At 41.2% G+C, this 12,942-nt stretch overlaps 1 protein-coding gene across 3 annotated transcripts; it reads right to left on the bottom strand.

The window, feature by feature from the left end:
- Positions 1-1,122: 1,122 nt before the first annotated feature.
- On the bottom strand, positions 1,123-12,878 carry tec (tec protein tyrosine kinase). Of its 3 annotated transcripts, none has more exons than XM_057854586.1 (17): positions 12,729-12,877; positions 10,497-10,683; positions 10,325-10,429; positions 10,174-10,255; positions 9,990-10,118; positions 9,875-9,927; positions 9,641-9,816; positions 7,766-7,831; positions 7,645-7,699; positions 7,497-7,579; positions 7,308-7,441; positions 7,150-7,224; positions 4,367-4,538; positions 4,024-4,305; positions 3,848-3,966; positions 1,962-2,119; positions 1,123-1,896 (listed from the first exon to the last, which is right to left on the bottom strand). In XM_057854586.1, exons 2-17 carry the CDS (start codon positions 10,632-10,634, stop codon positions 1,813-1,815), a joined length of 1,911 nt encoding a protein of 636 aa, XP_057710569.1. In that variant the 5' UTR covers positions 10,635-10,683; positions 12,729-12,877; the 3' UTR covers positions 1,123-1,812. The 3 variants fall into 3 exon arrangements, with proteins under 3 accessions (XP_057710569.1, XP_057710570.1, XP_057710571.1); XM_057854587.1 differs by having other exon boundaries at positions 1,126-1,896; positions 7,509-7,579; positions 12,729-12,876; XM_057854588.1 differs by lacking the exon at positions 1,123-1,896 and adding an exon at positions 3,734-3,762 and having other exon boundaries at positions 1,995-2,119; positions 12,729-12,878.
- Positions 12,879-12,942: the final 64 nt, after the last annotated feature.

Here is a 12,942-nt window from a genome sequence, read left to right as displayed (position 1 = left end):
AGTGCAACTCCTTGGCATTCAGAAACACTAAAAGAAATAAATGAAAAACATTGTGTTGGTCAGTAAATGTTACTTTTGTAGAGCAATTGCAGGGAATACAGAATCCCTCCATTTTGAGTGGAAAATACAGACACACCCAGTCAATTTCATTTCCTTACTCGTTAGTCAGCAGTAAAAAAAACAGTGCAGTTATCACACCTTGGAGGGCTGCCGGAACAAGTGGATTCTCAAGAATCACAGCTCCAACAAGAGAGATGTCTCCTGAGACCAAGGAGAGGATTACCAAACTTCTTGAAGAAGGTAATGCAAAACGTATGGTTGCGAAAGATGTGGGCTGTTCACAGTCAGCTGTATCAAAAATCTGGACCAAGCACAAACAATAGCAAGGTTGTTAAAGTTAAGCGTACTGGTAGACTGAGGAAGACATCCAAACGTCATGACAAACAACTAAAGGCCATACAACAAGACAAATGAAGAAATGGGAGGAAGCTGTAGTCAAGGTATGTGACAGAACTGTGCAAAATCGCCTAAAGGAAATGGGAATTTCATACAGGAAAGCTAAAACAAAACCATCATTGACACTTAAACAGAAAAGAACAAGACTGCAATGGGTTAAGGAGAAGCAATCATGGACTGTGAATGACTGGATGAAGGTTATTTTCAGTGATAAGTCAAGAATCTGCATTGACACAAACAGAAAAGAACAAGACTGCAATGGGTTAAGGAGAGGCAATCATGGACTGTGAATGACTGGATGAAGGTTATTTTCAGTGATAAGTCAAGAATCTGCATTGGATAAGGTGATGATGCTGGACCTTTTATTTGGTGCCGTTCCAGTGAGATTTACAAAGAAGAAAACATCAAAATTCCCTCAGTCATTGGGGCCTCATGTCAAGCAAAGGCAGGCACTAGGGAGATGGCAGTGGTTAAATCTTCAATAAATGCACAAGTTTACATTGAAATTTTAGACAGCTTTTTGAAAATCTGTAATTTTCCAAGATGACAATGCATCATGCCACAGATATAAAACTATTAAAGCATTCCTTGGAGAAAGACTCATCCAGTCAATGTCATGGCCTGCAAATATCCCAGATCTCGACCCTAATGAAAACCTGTGGTGGAAATTGAAAAAAACGGTCCGACCTGCAAGGATGATCTGGCAACTGCAATCAAAGAGAGTTGGCACCAAATTGATGAAGAATACTCATCAAGTCCATGCCTCAGAGACAGCAAGCGGTCATAAAAGCCAGAGGTGGTGCTACTAAATACTAGAGAAGTGTTTTGATTGTTATTTCTTTGTTTGTTTCTAATAATTCCATATTTTTTTCCTCAGAATGGAGTGATTCCATATATATTTCCCTGCACTTGCTCTATAAAAGTAACATTTACTGACCACCACAATGTTTTTTATTCATTTATTTTAGTGTTTCTGAATGCTAAAGCGTTGCACTTTTGAACTAATTCATTGTTTTTTCAAGCTTTTTATCCAAGTTTGTTCTACATAATAAAATGTCTGAGTGAGTGCTCGTCTGAGACTGGGGATTCCATACTTTTTTTGCTAGGGGGTTGTAGCTAATCATTTTCTCACCCTTAACCTCAACCTCTGTGTTGACATCAAACACATAGCGTGAGCTAGCAAGTGACCAAGAAATGCCCCGAAACCAAATGAAAGTCACCCAAAATCAATACGAGGTGAAAAAAAAAACATTTTGAGGTGATTTATTAGCCTGAATGTGATCTTGACTCTGAATCGAGTACAGCAGTGCCTTCAGATACCAGTTCAATTCATTCCATGACCACACTCGTAAGTAGTCAGTTAGCGACGGCGACGTCACCCTCCAATACGTCGGATATCATGAGGCAAAGCTGAGCGAAGGACGGACGTTCTTCGGGTTTCTGCGAACAAAGAGACGAGAATGAATCACGCGAATGAATCCCGGTAACTCATCGCGCGTGCTTACCTCATGCCAGCACAGCTGCATGATGTCGTAGATAGCCGCTGTAGCAAGTTTGGGTTTGGAGAGGCGGTGACCCTTTGTTACCAAAGAAACAACCTCTCGACTGTCGCTCTGTTTGAACGGCATACGGCCTTCTGTGAAGGCTTCCCACATCAGCACACCTGAGAGAAATCAAACAGATGGAAATGAGATTTCATTTTGTCACATCATTTGTATGAGTTTATCACTAGTAGCAGCCAATGAGTTAAAGGGAACCATGGACAGAAAAACTTGTAGTTCTTAAAAGATAAATGTTACAATGAGTTATAATATGATATTCAAAAACCCCTCTTAATGATTTCATCAATTCAAAAAAAAAACAAGGAAAAACTGCGGTGAGAGGCAGAAAAACGAAAACAAAAACAAGGCAAGGATGCAACGAAGGGATATACAAACTGTCAAATGGCAGCAAGTCAATATCTTGGCAAGCCGGCAAGGATCGGTTTAGACTAGAGACTAGGGGTGTCAAACGATTAAAATTTTTAATCGAGTTAATTACAGCTTAAAAAGTAATTAATCGCAATTCAAACCATCTATAAAATATGCCATATTTTTCTGTAAATTATTGTTGGAATGGAAAGAGACACAAGATGGATATATACATTCGACATACGGTACATAAGTACTGTATTTCTTTATTATAACAATAAATCAACAAGACGGCATTACCATTATTAACATTCTGTTAAAGCGATCCATGGATAGAAAGACTTGTAGTTCTTAAAAGATAAATTTTAGAACAAGTTATACAAATTTTATATTAAAACCCCTCTTCATGTTTTCGTTCTAATAAAATTTGTAAAATTTTCAATCAGAAAATAAAATAGTAGTCCACCATTGTTGATGTCAATAATCACTTACACAATGCTCATAGGTGCTGAAGCCAATAAAATCAGTCGCACCCAAGCGCCAGCAGAGGGCGACAAAACTCCGAAAAACACAACAAGTACAGCTTTCACTGTGCTGTCATTTTAATCTGTTTGAGCAGGGCATTTGTGCGTTAATTGCGTCAAATATTTTAACGGGATTAATTTAAAAAATTAATTACCGCTCGTTAACGTGATAATTTTGACAGCCCTACTAGAGACACTACTGATGAGCTGGAATTGGATGCAGGTACGATGTCGGGAACTCATTCCACAGCTCAGTAACAAAACAATCTGACCAGCAGCAGAATGTGACAAAATCATGCCAGTCGTCATATCAGCTTCGCTTGCTAGCTAGCACAGCTATTTTCCCAGTACAGTCCAATCACGTCATCACCCGGAGTGTCCATTGCGCGCAACAAAGGGATATACAAACTGTCAAAAGGGAGCAAGTCAATATCTCAGCAAGTCGCCTAGGATCGGTTTAAAGACACTATTGATGAGCTGAAATTGGATGCACATACGTTGAGAACTCATCCCACATCTCTGCAACAAAACAAATTGACAAAGTGCAGAATATGACAAAATCATGCCGGTCGTCATATTAGCTTCGCTTGCTAGCTAGCACAGCTATTTTCCCAGTACAGTCCAACTATCGCACCACCCGGAGCATCCATTGCGCGCGTAAAACATGGTGCCCTCCGGAGGTCAAAACATGAACTAAATATTATAGATTTTTGAATCAATGGCAATATTTTATGTGTTTCTAATAACATATTTCAGTAAAAGAGAACAATTGTGGATTATTAGAACCTACAAGTCTAAGTCCGAGGTTCCCTTTAAAACAGTATAAACTAATGAATGCAGTACCAAAAGCAACAGTGTGGTGCCGCCACATTCTAAGAAGAAAAAAATTGGATCATTTGGCTATTTTTTCATATATTTGCACTTTTAAAAACTGCTGAAATCGGGCTCGAGTTTTACCGTAGGACCAGACATCTGACTTGCTGCTGAATCTACAGTGATTGAACACTTCTGGAGGTGACCACTTCACTGGGAACTTGCAGTCCAAGGACGAGGTGTACTGGTCGTCCAAAACATACCTGCGCGACAACACTGTGTTGTTCACTCGGAGGACGGGCAAAAACCCGGACACCTACCTGGCCATGCCGAAGTCGGACACCTTGACCTCCAGAGCGTCGTTGACCAAGCAATTCCTGGCTCCCAGATCTCTGTGAATGAAGCCGTTGCTCTCCAAGTGCCGCATGCCTTCGCACACGTCCATGCAGATGCTCAACAGCGAGGCGGCGTTCCAGGTGCCCCGTCGGCTCTGCAGGAAGTCCAGCAGGCAGCCGTGCTCCATGAACTCGGTGACGATGTAAATGGGGCGCTGCTGGCTGCACACGCCGTACAGCTGGACCAATTTGGGATGGGACAACTTCCTGAGGGGAGTAGAAAGCTTAGAACTGTTACAACACCAACTGCCCAGAGCGCCTCGCTTACATCATGAGCTTGGCCTCCTCGATAAAGTCCTCTTCTAACATGGCGCCCTGCTTGATGGCCTTAATGGCGACCTTGTGCTGCGCCCTCCACACTCCCAGCCGCACCACACCCGCCTGACCGCTTCCGAGCTCCTTCATGAAGGTCAGGTTGCTGGGGTTGATCTCCCACTTCTCTGGAGGGGTCGCCGGCGAGATAATCCGTGAAGCAAGCTTCAGATATACCGTACTAGTGGTGTCAAACGTATGGCTCGCGGGCTGAAATTGGCCCGCCAAGGGGTCCGATCCGACCCGCGAGGTTGCAAATGCACTAAAATTAACAGGACACGAAAATGCCCAGAAATCAACAGGAAATGATGCCAAATTTAGAGGAAGTGACCCGGAAAGTACCCTAAAATATCAAGGAAGTGACGCAGAATGAAGTAATTGCCTGACGATGACAACGACATACGTCTTCTTGACTTAAAGTAAAACTTGGTAACGTTTCAGTTTTGGTTGATTTTAGCGACGCCGGTGGACAAAAGCGGTAGTGTTTTGCCATAGACTTCATAACCTATTGACATGACACGGGGCCGATTCATAGGGGGCCTATTTTCAAAAACTTATAATTCAAATATTTACAAAACCAAAGCTGCTACCAACCTAAAACCAAAACAGGTACTTACCTTAGCCATATATGAGTCTCCATGAGCAGCGGCATCAAAAAAATTCAAAGTCGTTCCGTTACAAAATCCCGATGAATAATTTTCTATATTAGTATAACACAACTTAAAATTGCTATAAAAGTCTCAGATTTTACACTAGATGCACAAAAATCACCAAATGCAGAGATAATCACCTATATTTTCAGGATCAATAGCAATATTTAACATATAAGTTTTTGACCAAAATAGCAACTTAATTTTTTTTTGTTTACCGCAAGTTTTCAAAAGCTAATAAATCACTCAATTTAACATCAGAAACTTAATACTTGCGGAAAACATGCAGAATCAATCAAAAATTAGATGTAAATAGATAATTAATCAATTCTATATTCAATCACAACTTATTAATGATTAGAATAACCCTTTATTGTCATTATACACTATATACTGTTAGCGAAAGAGGCTAGCAGCCGCCTGGCGTAAACAGAGATTTTCTGCCGAAAATTCTTGTGAATAAATGCTTAAATCCCCAAATTCTTCATAGATATAGACGTAAAACAGTCTTGATTCTTGGTTAAAAGCAAATAAACCATTCAGTTAGCATTTATTTTGACGGATATTGACGAAGTACCATGCTACTATGTTAGCGAATGAGGCTAGCGGCCACCTGGCGTAAAAGGAGCTTTTCTGGCGAATATTCTTGTGAATAAATGCTCAAATCCCCGAATTCTTCATAGATATGGACGTAAAACAGTCTCGATTCTTGGTTAAAAGCAAATCAATTGTACAGTTAGCGTTTCTTTTTACGTATATTGACGAAGTACCATGCTACTATGTTAGCCAATGAGGCTAGCGGCCACCTGGCGTAAAAGGAGCTTTTCTGGTGAAAATTCTTGTGAATAAATGCTTAAATCCCCAAATTTTTGATAGATATGGACGTAAAACAGTCTCGATTCTTGGTTAAAAGTAAATAAACCATACAGTTAGCGTTTATTTTTACGTATATTGACGAAGTACCATGCTACTATGTTAGCCAATGAGGCTAGCGGCCACCTGGCGTAAAAGGAGCTTTTCTGGTGAAAATTCTTGTGAATAAATGCTTAAATCCCCGAATTCTTCCTACATATGGACGTAAAACAGTCTCGATTCTTGGTCAAAAGCAAAGAAACAGTACAGTTTGCGTTTATTTCACGTATCTTGACGAAGTACCATGCTACTAAGTTAGCGAATAAGGCTAGCGGTTGTCTGGTGTAAAAGGAGCTTTTCTGGTTAAAATTCTTGGGAATAAATGCTTAAATCCCCAAATTTTTGATAGATATGGACGTAAAACAGTCTCGATTCTTGGTTAAAAGTAAATAAACCATACAGTTAGCTTTTATTTTTACGTATATTGACAAAGTACCATGCTACTATGTTGGCGAATGAGGCTAGCAGCCGCCTGGCTTAAACAGAGCTTTTCTGGCGAATATTCTTGTGAATAAATGCTTAAATCCCCGAATTCTCCCTACATATGGACGTAAAACAGTCTTGATTCTTGGTAAAAAGCAAAGAAGCCATGCAGTTAGCATCTATTTTATGTAAATATGTTGAAGTACAATGCTACTCTGTTAGCAAATGAGGCTACCGGCCGCCTGACATAAACAGAGCTTTTCTGGCAAAAATTCTTGTGAATAAATCCTTAAATCCCTGAATTCTTCACAGATTCTGATGTAAGACAGTCTCGTTTCTTGGTTAAAAGCAAAGAAACCGTACTGGTAGCATTTATTTCGTGTAAATATAGCCAACTATGAGGCTAGTCAGTTCCATGTGTAAACAAAGAAGAAAATTCCTGCGAATAAATGCTTGAATCACGCATGCATGGTATGAAAAATATAACATTTACCTTGAATCCTGGAAAAAACCTTCCCTGAGACAATCCTTCCTGTTTGTATGCGGTACAGCTTTCGTCGTTAAATCCAATTGTAAGTAAATCCAAGTTTAAATCAGACATGGGCGTGTGGCGTCTTCGGCTATTACTAAATGAATCTCGGCCCCCTCTGATAAGGCGTCGCGCAAAGAATGAAGTATCAGGTCAATAGATTTTTCAAGTCTATGGTTTTGCCTTAAGACTATGCCGTTGACAGCGCTAGAAAAGAAAGCTCACCGTAGCTGAAGCCGGCCGTGGAGGGTGCAGACCTGTCTTGTTTACCCACGGGATACCTCAATCTAGCGACCAGCCCTGATGTAGGACAAAAGTTGTTATACAACTGCACGAGGGAGTTTTATCGCTCTCCGTTATTGACCTTTACAGTTGAGGCGCACCTGCCGCGTTGTGTTGATGGTACGCGATGAGCTCTGGAATGGATCGGAACACGTGTTTCTCCGCCAGGTAAAATTGCTCGGGCGGGCCTTCGGTCTCCTTGATGCGGTAATGTTTAACGACTCTGCCTCCGTTCCTGCGGAGCAACGTGATAAACGTGACGTCGTCCATCAGGAGGACGTAGCGCCTACTTTGACACAGACTTGGTGTAAAGGGACACTATGTAAGTTCCCCTGGTGCTGGAGTCTCTAACGATGAAGGTTCCTTCTTTATCCTACAGGGGGCAGTGGGACACGATTTAAAAAAATGTAAACAGAAATGATCATAGGGAATTTTCACCTCTTTCCGAAGGAGCTCCTCCGCTTTGTTTCTGTTGATGTGTTTGCTGTACCACCTAGGACAAGTTCACAAGCGTTGGTTTGGATGCTTTTTTTCTTCAATTTTTCTCTTAAAAACTCACGCAAACTGCGCCAGGTTTCCGGATATCTTCTCGGTTACGTAGTTACTCGGTATGTAGCCTTCCTCTCTGAAGACAGGTACAAAGAAATGCACTGAGCTCCATGAACGTTAGGGTGTCTCGAGCACTGATTATTCACTTGGGTGTTTGGAAAAAGAAAAATTTTTTTTTAATGTATTTAGTCCTACATTTTTATCCAGATGGCTTAAATCATCCTTTAAAAAAATCAGGTAGGGGTACAAAAGCGGTCTACAGTTTTTGCCAAAAATTCAATGACACTTTTCGGCCACCTGGCCCCCCCTAAAACTCCGCTTATGCTGACAGGATATCATATTCGTGTCCCCTTTTTCGGCTGATTTTTTTTCCAATACTGCAGATTAATTTGTCAATTTGTTTTGTATTAATTTTGTGAGTCTATTAAAAATGTGCTTTCTCAACTTCTAAAATTTTCATTTGAGGGGGCAAGACATTTATTTGAGGGAGCACTGCCCCCTCTTGCCTCTGCGTAGAGCCGGTGTCGATCCAGACCAGGGGTCTCCAAACCGGTCCTCGAGGGCCGCTGTGGGTCCTGTTTTTTTTTTTCATACCGATCAAGCACAGACTTTTTAACCAATGTGGTTTCTACTGAAGGGAAAAGATAAATCGCACACACCATATAATTGTTTGCATTAGTCCAACACATTAATCTAACTATTGTTTAAGCAGACTCCACTACATGCTCTTTGACACAGTAAAGTGAATAACCTTATCCGGGGTAATGAGGGGGAGATGAGAAAAATGGTAGTTTCTCGTAGGCACCGTCTAACTGTTTGCATCACTCTAACACACGTAATATAATTAATCAGGAAATAGTATCATTTTCTAATTTACGGTAGGACTGCACTACTAGTATAAAATAAATAGCACACCATAGTTTAATGAGAAGAAATAGAAGAGATACACAATGCCGTCTTATCACAGAAGCCCAAGGCGTGCGTCACGAACAAGATTGACGCACCAACTCTTGCAATCAGCTCTCCCAGCAAACTCCAAGGACAAAGCGCTTTGTCCTAAAACAAGTACAAGCCAGCCCGGACAACAAAGTTGATAGCGGGCGTCCCATCCGCGCACGAACCTGAGCCGCCCAAAACCGGCCACAGAGGGGAAGACCCAAAAGCAACGCCCAGACACACCTTCGGACACACCTTCAGCACGGCCCGCTTCATCAAGGACTTTAAAAAGACTGGACACTGAGATAACGCAGATTTTTGCTGCTCGGAAACATGTAGCCTTGTTTTGGATCCAGAATTGTCCCTCTGTCGTCTGTTTTTGCCTTGTTTTTTTTGCCATTGTCGACAAATAAATTGTCAACCTGTTTTCGGTGAGTGTTCTTCAAACTTTTGAAACATGGAGTCAGTACAAAGGGTTAAAAATACGAAGAGAACGCGCGAAGCTCAGCCTTCCTGGTCGGTGCGCGCGGGGGCAGCATCGGCAGAGCGGCACTTTGTTCGGCCGTCGCTGTTCCCGTGCGCCTTGGCCGGGGGGCCGAATTTCAACACTACTAAAACAAGCAGTACCTGACTGCAATCAACTGATTACACTTATAAAACACCAGATTTGTGAAAAGGTGTGGTCTTGTTTTGCTGGAGTGAAATCCTGCACCCACTGCGGCCCTATGTGGAATAGTTTGGAGACCACTGATCCAGACTGTAAAAGTCTGCCTTGGCACACGCTGAAAATCAACTCGAAATGACCCCGAAATGCCTCCAAATCGACTGGAAGTGACCCCATATACTAAGCCATCACAGCAAAGCCACCGTCGCAATTTCTCCGGAAATTGCATTTTCTAGTTTCAGCAATCTGCGGTTTCACGAGTACAACATTACGGTGGCGACGTACCCGTTCTGATTGCGAGCTTTGTACCAGTTGACGTCGCAGCGCTCCACGATGACGTACTCGTTTCCTTTGACCAGCGTCAAGTCGTGCGGCTCGTTGCTGGAGAAGTCGTACAGCGCCACCACTGTTTCCTCGGCGGGGTCGCCATCGCGCGCCTCAAGAGGCGGCGGTTGCAGGTGCTGGAGGATGGAACCGAAGATGACGGCAGAGTGACGCTTTCGCGACTCGGTCGCTTACCCTCCCGTATGAACTTTCCTCGGCAGGAATCGGGGGTAGTGGTTTCCTGTAAGCTAAAAAAAGAGGAACAGAAAGCGTGAGATGAACAGACGAGTGAGCGACAGTCGTGGCTCACCGTCTCCGGACAGGTTGTACTCCTCACAGCCGGGGGCCTGTTTCTCCGCCTGACGGCAGCAGGACCACTCGCCATCCTGCCAGAACTGCGGGTGGAACTTGGTCAGGAGCTCCCGGTTGTGCCGAATCTCTGCGCCGGCACACGCGTCAATCATCGGGTCGGGCGTTAAGGGACGAAAACTCACCATCTTTGAGTCGTTGGACCCAGACGTTCCTGCTCTCTCGGTTCGGCGCGAATACGTACAGCGTGTTGGTGCTATGCACTACCTAAAATATGGATTCTAAGCGTTAGTTCAGACGGTAGGGCTGCTGGAAGTTGTTTCTCTGAATTCCTACCTGGAAAGGGTATTTGTTCTTACAGGGGTTTAACCATCCATCATCTTTGACCACCTCCACGCATCGGATGCGACTCAGTTCGATGGAACCTCTCCGGAACTTTTCCTGAGGACGACCGGGATACAATATCGTCATTCGGAAAATACGTATAACGGTTAAAGTCGAGCGACACCTGCGCTCTGCCATCATAGTAGTTCAGCCGGTTCTCGGTCAAGACAAAGAGCCTCTCCTTGTAGTTGAGCGGAGACATCATCCGCTTCTGCTGAGATCGCTTGATCAGCTTCTCCTCCAAAAGCGGCTCGTCGCTCATCTCGGTGCTGATGTCCTCCAGATGCAGGGACTAACATAAGTCTGGAAATCTAGCACAAAAACAGGAAAAAGTACTAGGTTCCCGATAAATCGCACCGAGCATTTGTACCAGCAAAATCCATATCAAAACACTAGGAGGCGCTGTTTGAAAGTAAAATTACGACAACATTTTCTCACGTTTAGCGCCACGCGGTGTTTAAAATGTCGTGTGAAAATACTAGCGTCGCTTTTATGCACATTTACAACATTATTTAGTAACTTAAATATTTATTTTTAAATAGTAAGTATTAGATTTTAACATTTAATTTATACGGAGCCCTTAAAGGGACATTGACAGGAATAAAATTAATTTGCACACCAGAGAGTTTCTGGTGAGCACCAGATGGTAAACATTAGCATTATATTGCATTTAAGCTAATGGACTTTTGCTTTGCAAGTTGGCCAATTGTTGTAAACATTAGCATCATATAGCATTTAAGCTAGTGGACTTTTTTATGCAAGTTAGCCAATTGCAACATTACAACAACTGGCTAACTAGCATAGCCAACGTCCACTAGCTTAAATGCTAAATATAATGCTAATGTTTACCAGATTGCTTATTTCTATTATTTCAGTTTCCGTATATTTAAGTCTTTAATCTAAATCTTATATACAAATCTTACATATATATCTTAACTCTAAAAGGTTAAATATAAATCCTAAATCTTGAATATAAATCTTAATTACATATCCTAAATGTAAATCTTAAATAGAAATCCTAAATCTAAATGCAAAATCTTGAAACGGGTGAAACTAAATATTTATCGAATTTGCAAATTCACATGACTGGCGACCAGAAGTAACAAAATAAAAGCTGGAGCAGCTCAAACTGTGTTTGCATATTAGCTAAATACTTAGTTTCACCTGTTACAAGATTTAGGATTTAGATTTGAGATTTACATTTCTAATATATATTTAAGATTTAGATCTAACATTTAGATTTAAAGATTTAAATTTAAGGTTTATATTTAAGATTTAGATTTAAATGTACATTTAAGATTTAAATATTTAGTTCTGGATTTAATCATTCAAGTTTAATACTCATTATTAAAAAAAAAAAAAATTTAAATTGCTCACTAACGTTGTGAATGTGCAAAAAAAAAAAAAAGACAACTTTTCACACCACATTTTAAACACTGTGCCGCGCTAAATGTGAGAAAATGTAATTTTCAGCATGTGCTGCTTTACAAACAACACCCAATAAAACATAATGATCCAATTTGACATGTAATCTATCAGGAAATAACCTGGAAATTTGTCCCAGAATCAACTGGAAGTGATTAATTAACCAAATTAAAACAGAACAAAAATTTGTTTGACACCCCTGAGTTACAGTTCAGCCCACTTGAAGCTCATCAGGAGGATGGCAACAGTGCGCAAAAATGTATCCAGAACAAAAGATGGCTACTTTAAAGATACTAGAATCATAGTTTACTTTCAGTAAGAATTTACAATGTAGACAGTCATGAAAGTAAAGAAAACGCACCAATTTTTGGCCTGTACTGCATTTAAAACGTTTCAAATTTGATGTCTTCTAAATAGGATTAACAACCAGCCACGAGAGGGCACTATCGAGCAATCGAACGCTCTCGTCTTCCCCTTGCTGTCATAATGAATCGGACGTCAATAGCAGACATAGTCAATTTCTGAAATAAAACTGCAGCCGTTAGAACAGTAGTTAGGTTGTTGAAGTGGTAAAATACCAAAATTATTCATGGTTTATGTCATTGAAAAAAAAAAATCCGAAACGCCAATTTAAACAAAAACACATTCAACGAATGAAAGACTCCACTAGATGGCACTAAATATTCTAATTTCGTTTAGCACAAAGAGCTAACAAACCAGTTTGCAGTTACAAAAAGGAATATTTGTGATGTATGTAACTACTGTACTTGTGGAACAGAAAAACTGACTGAAATCTCAGCTCAAACAAACAATATTCTCATCATTTATAAATCACATCACTGAAAGCTAGCTATCTTGCTACAAGTTAACTCTCGCTAACAAGATAATACAAGGAATTGGTTTACATAAATATACATGATAAATGACTTACAATTTAGGCACCGCAGGCTGATTTTTCCTCTTGGTTTTTCAAGTCAGTTGTAACGTTGACACGGCTGTGATTCTACGCCTAAAAAAGCGACACCCCGCCGTTTGTAATTTGCAACTTTCGCTTCTGCTTTCCCGAGGCCTAGCCTACCAAAGCCGGGCAAAAAAAAAAGTCAATTTTTCAACTTGGTGGAATGATTAATTCACGCGCTCTTGCT

The sequence above is a fragment of the Corythoichthys intestinalis genome, chromosome 13 (assembly GCF_030265065.1).
Source record: "Corythoichthys intestinalis isolate RoL2023-P3 chromosome 13, ASM3026506v1, whole genome shotgun sequence".
Classification (NCBI taxonomy): Eukaryota; Metazoa; Chordata; class Actinopteri; order Syngnathiformes; family Syngnathidae; genus Corythoichthys; species Corythoichthys intestinalis.
This window is presented reverse-complemented; position numbering and strand designations above follow the sequence as displayed.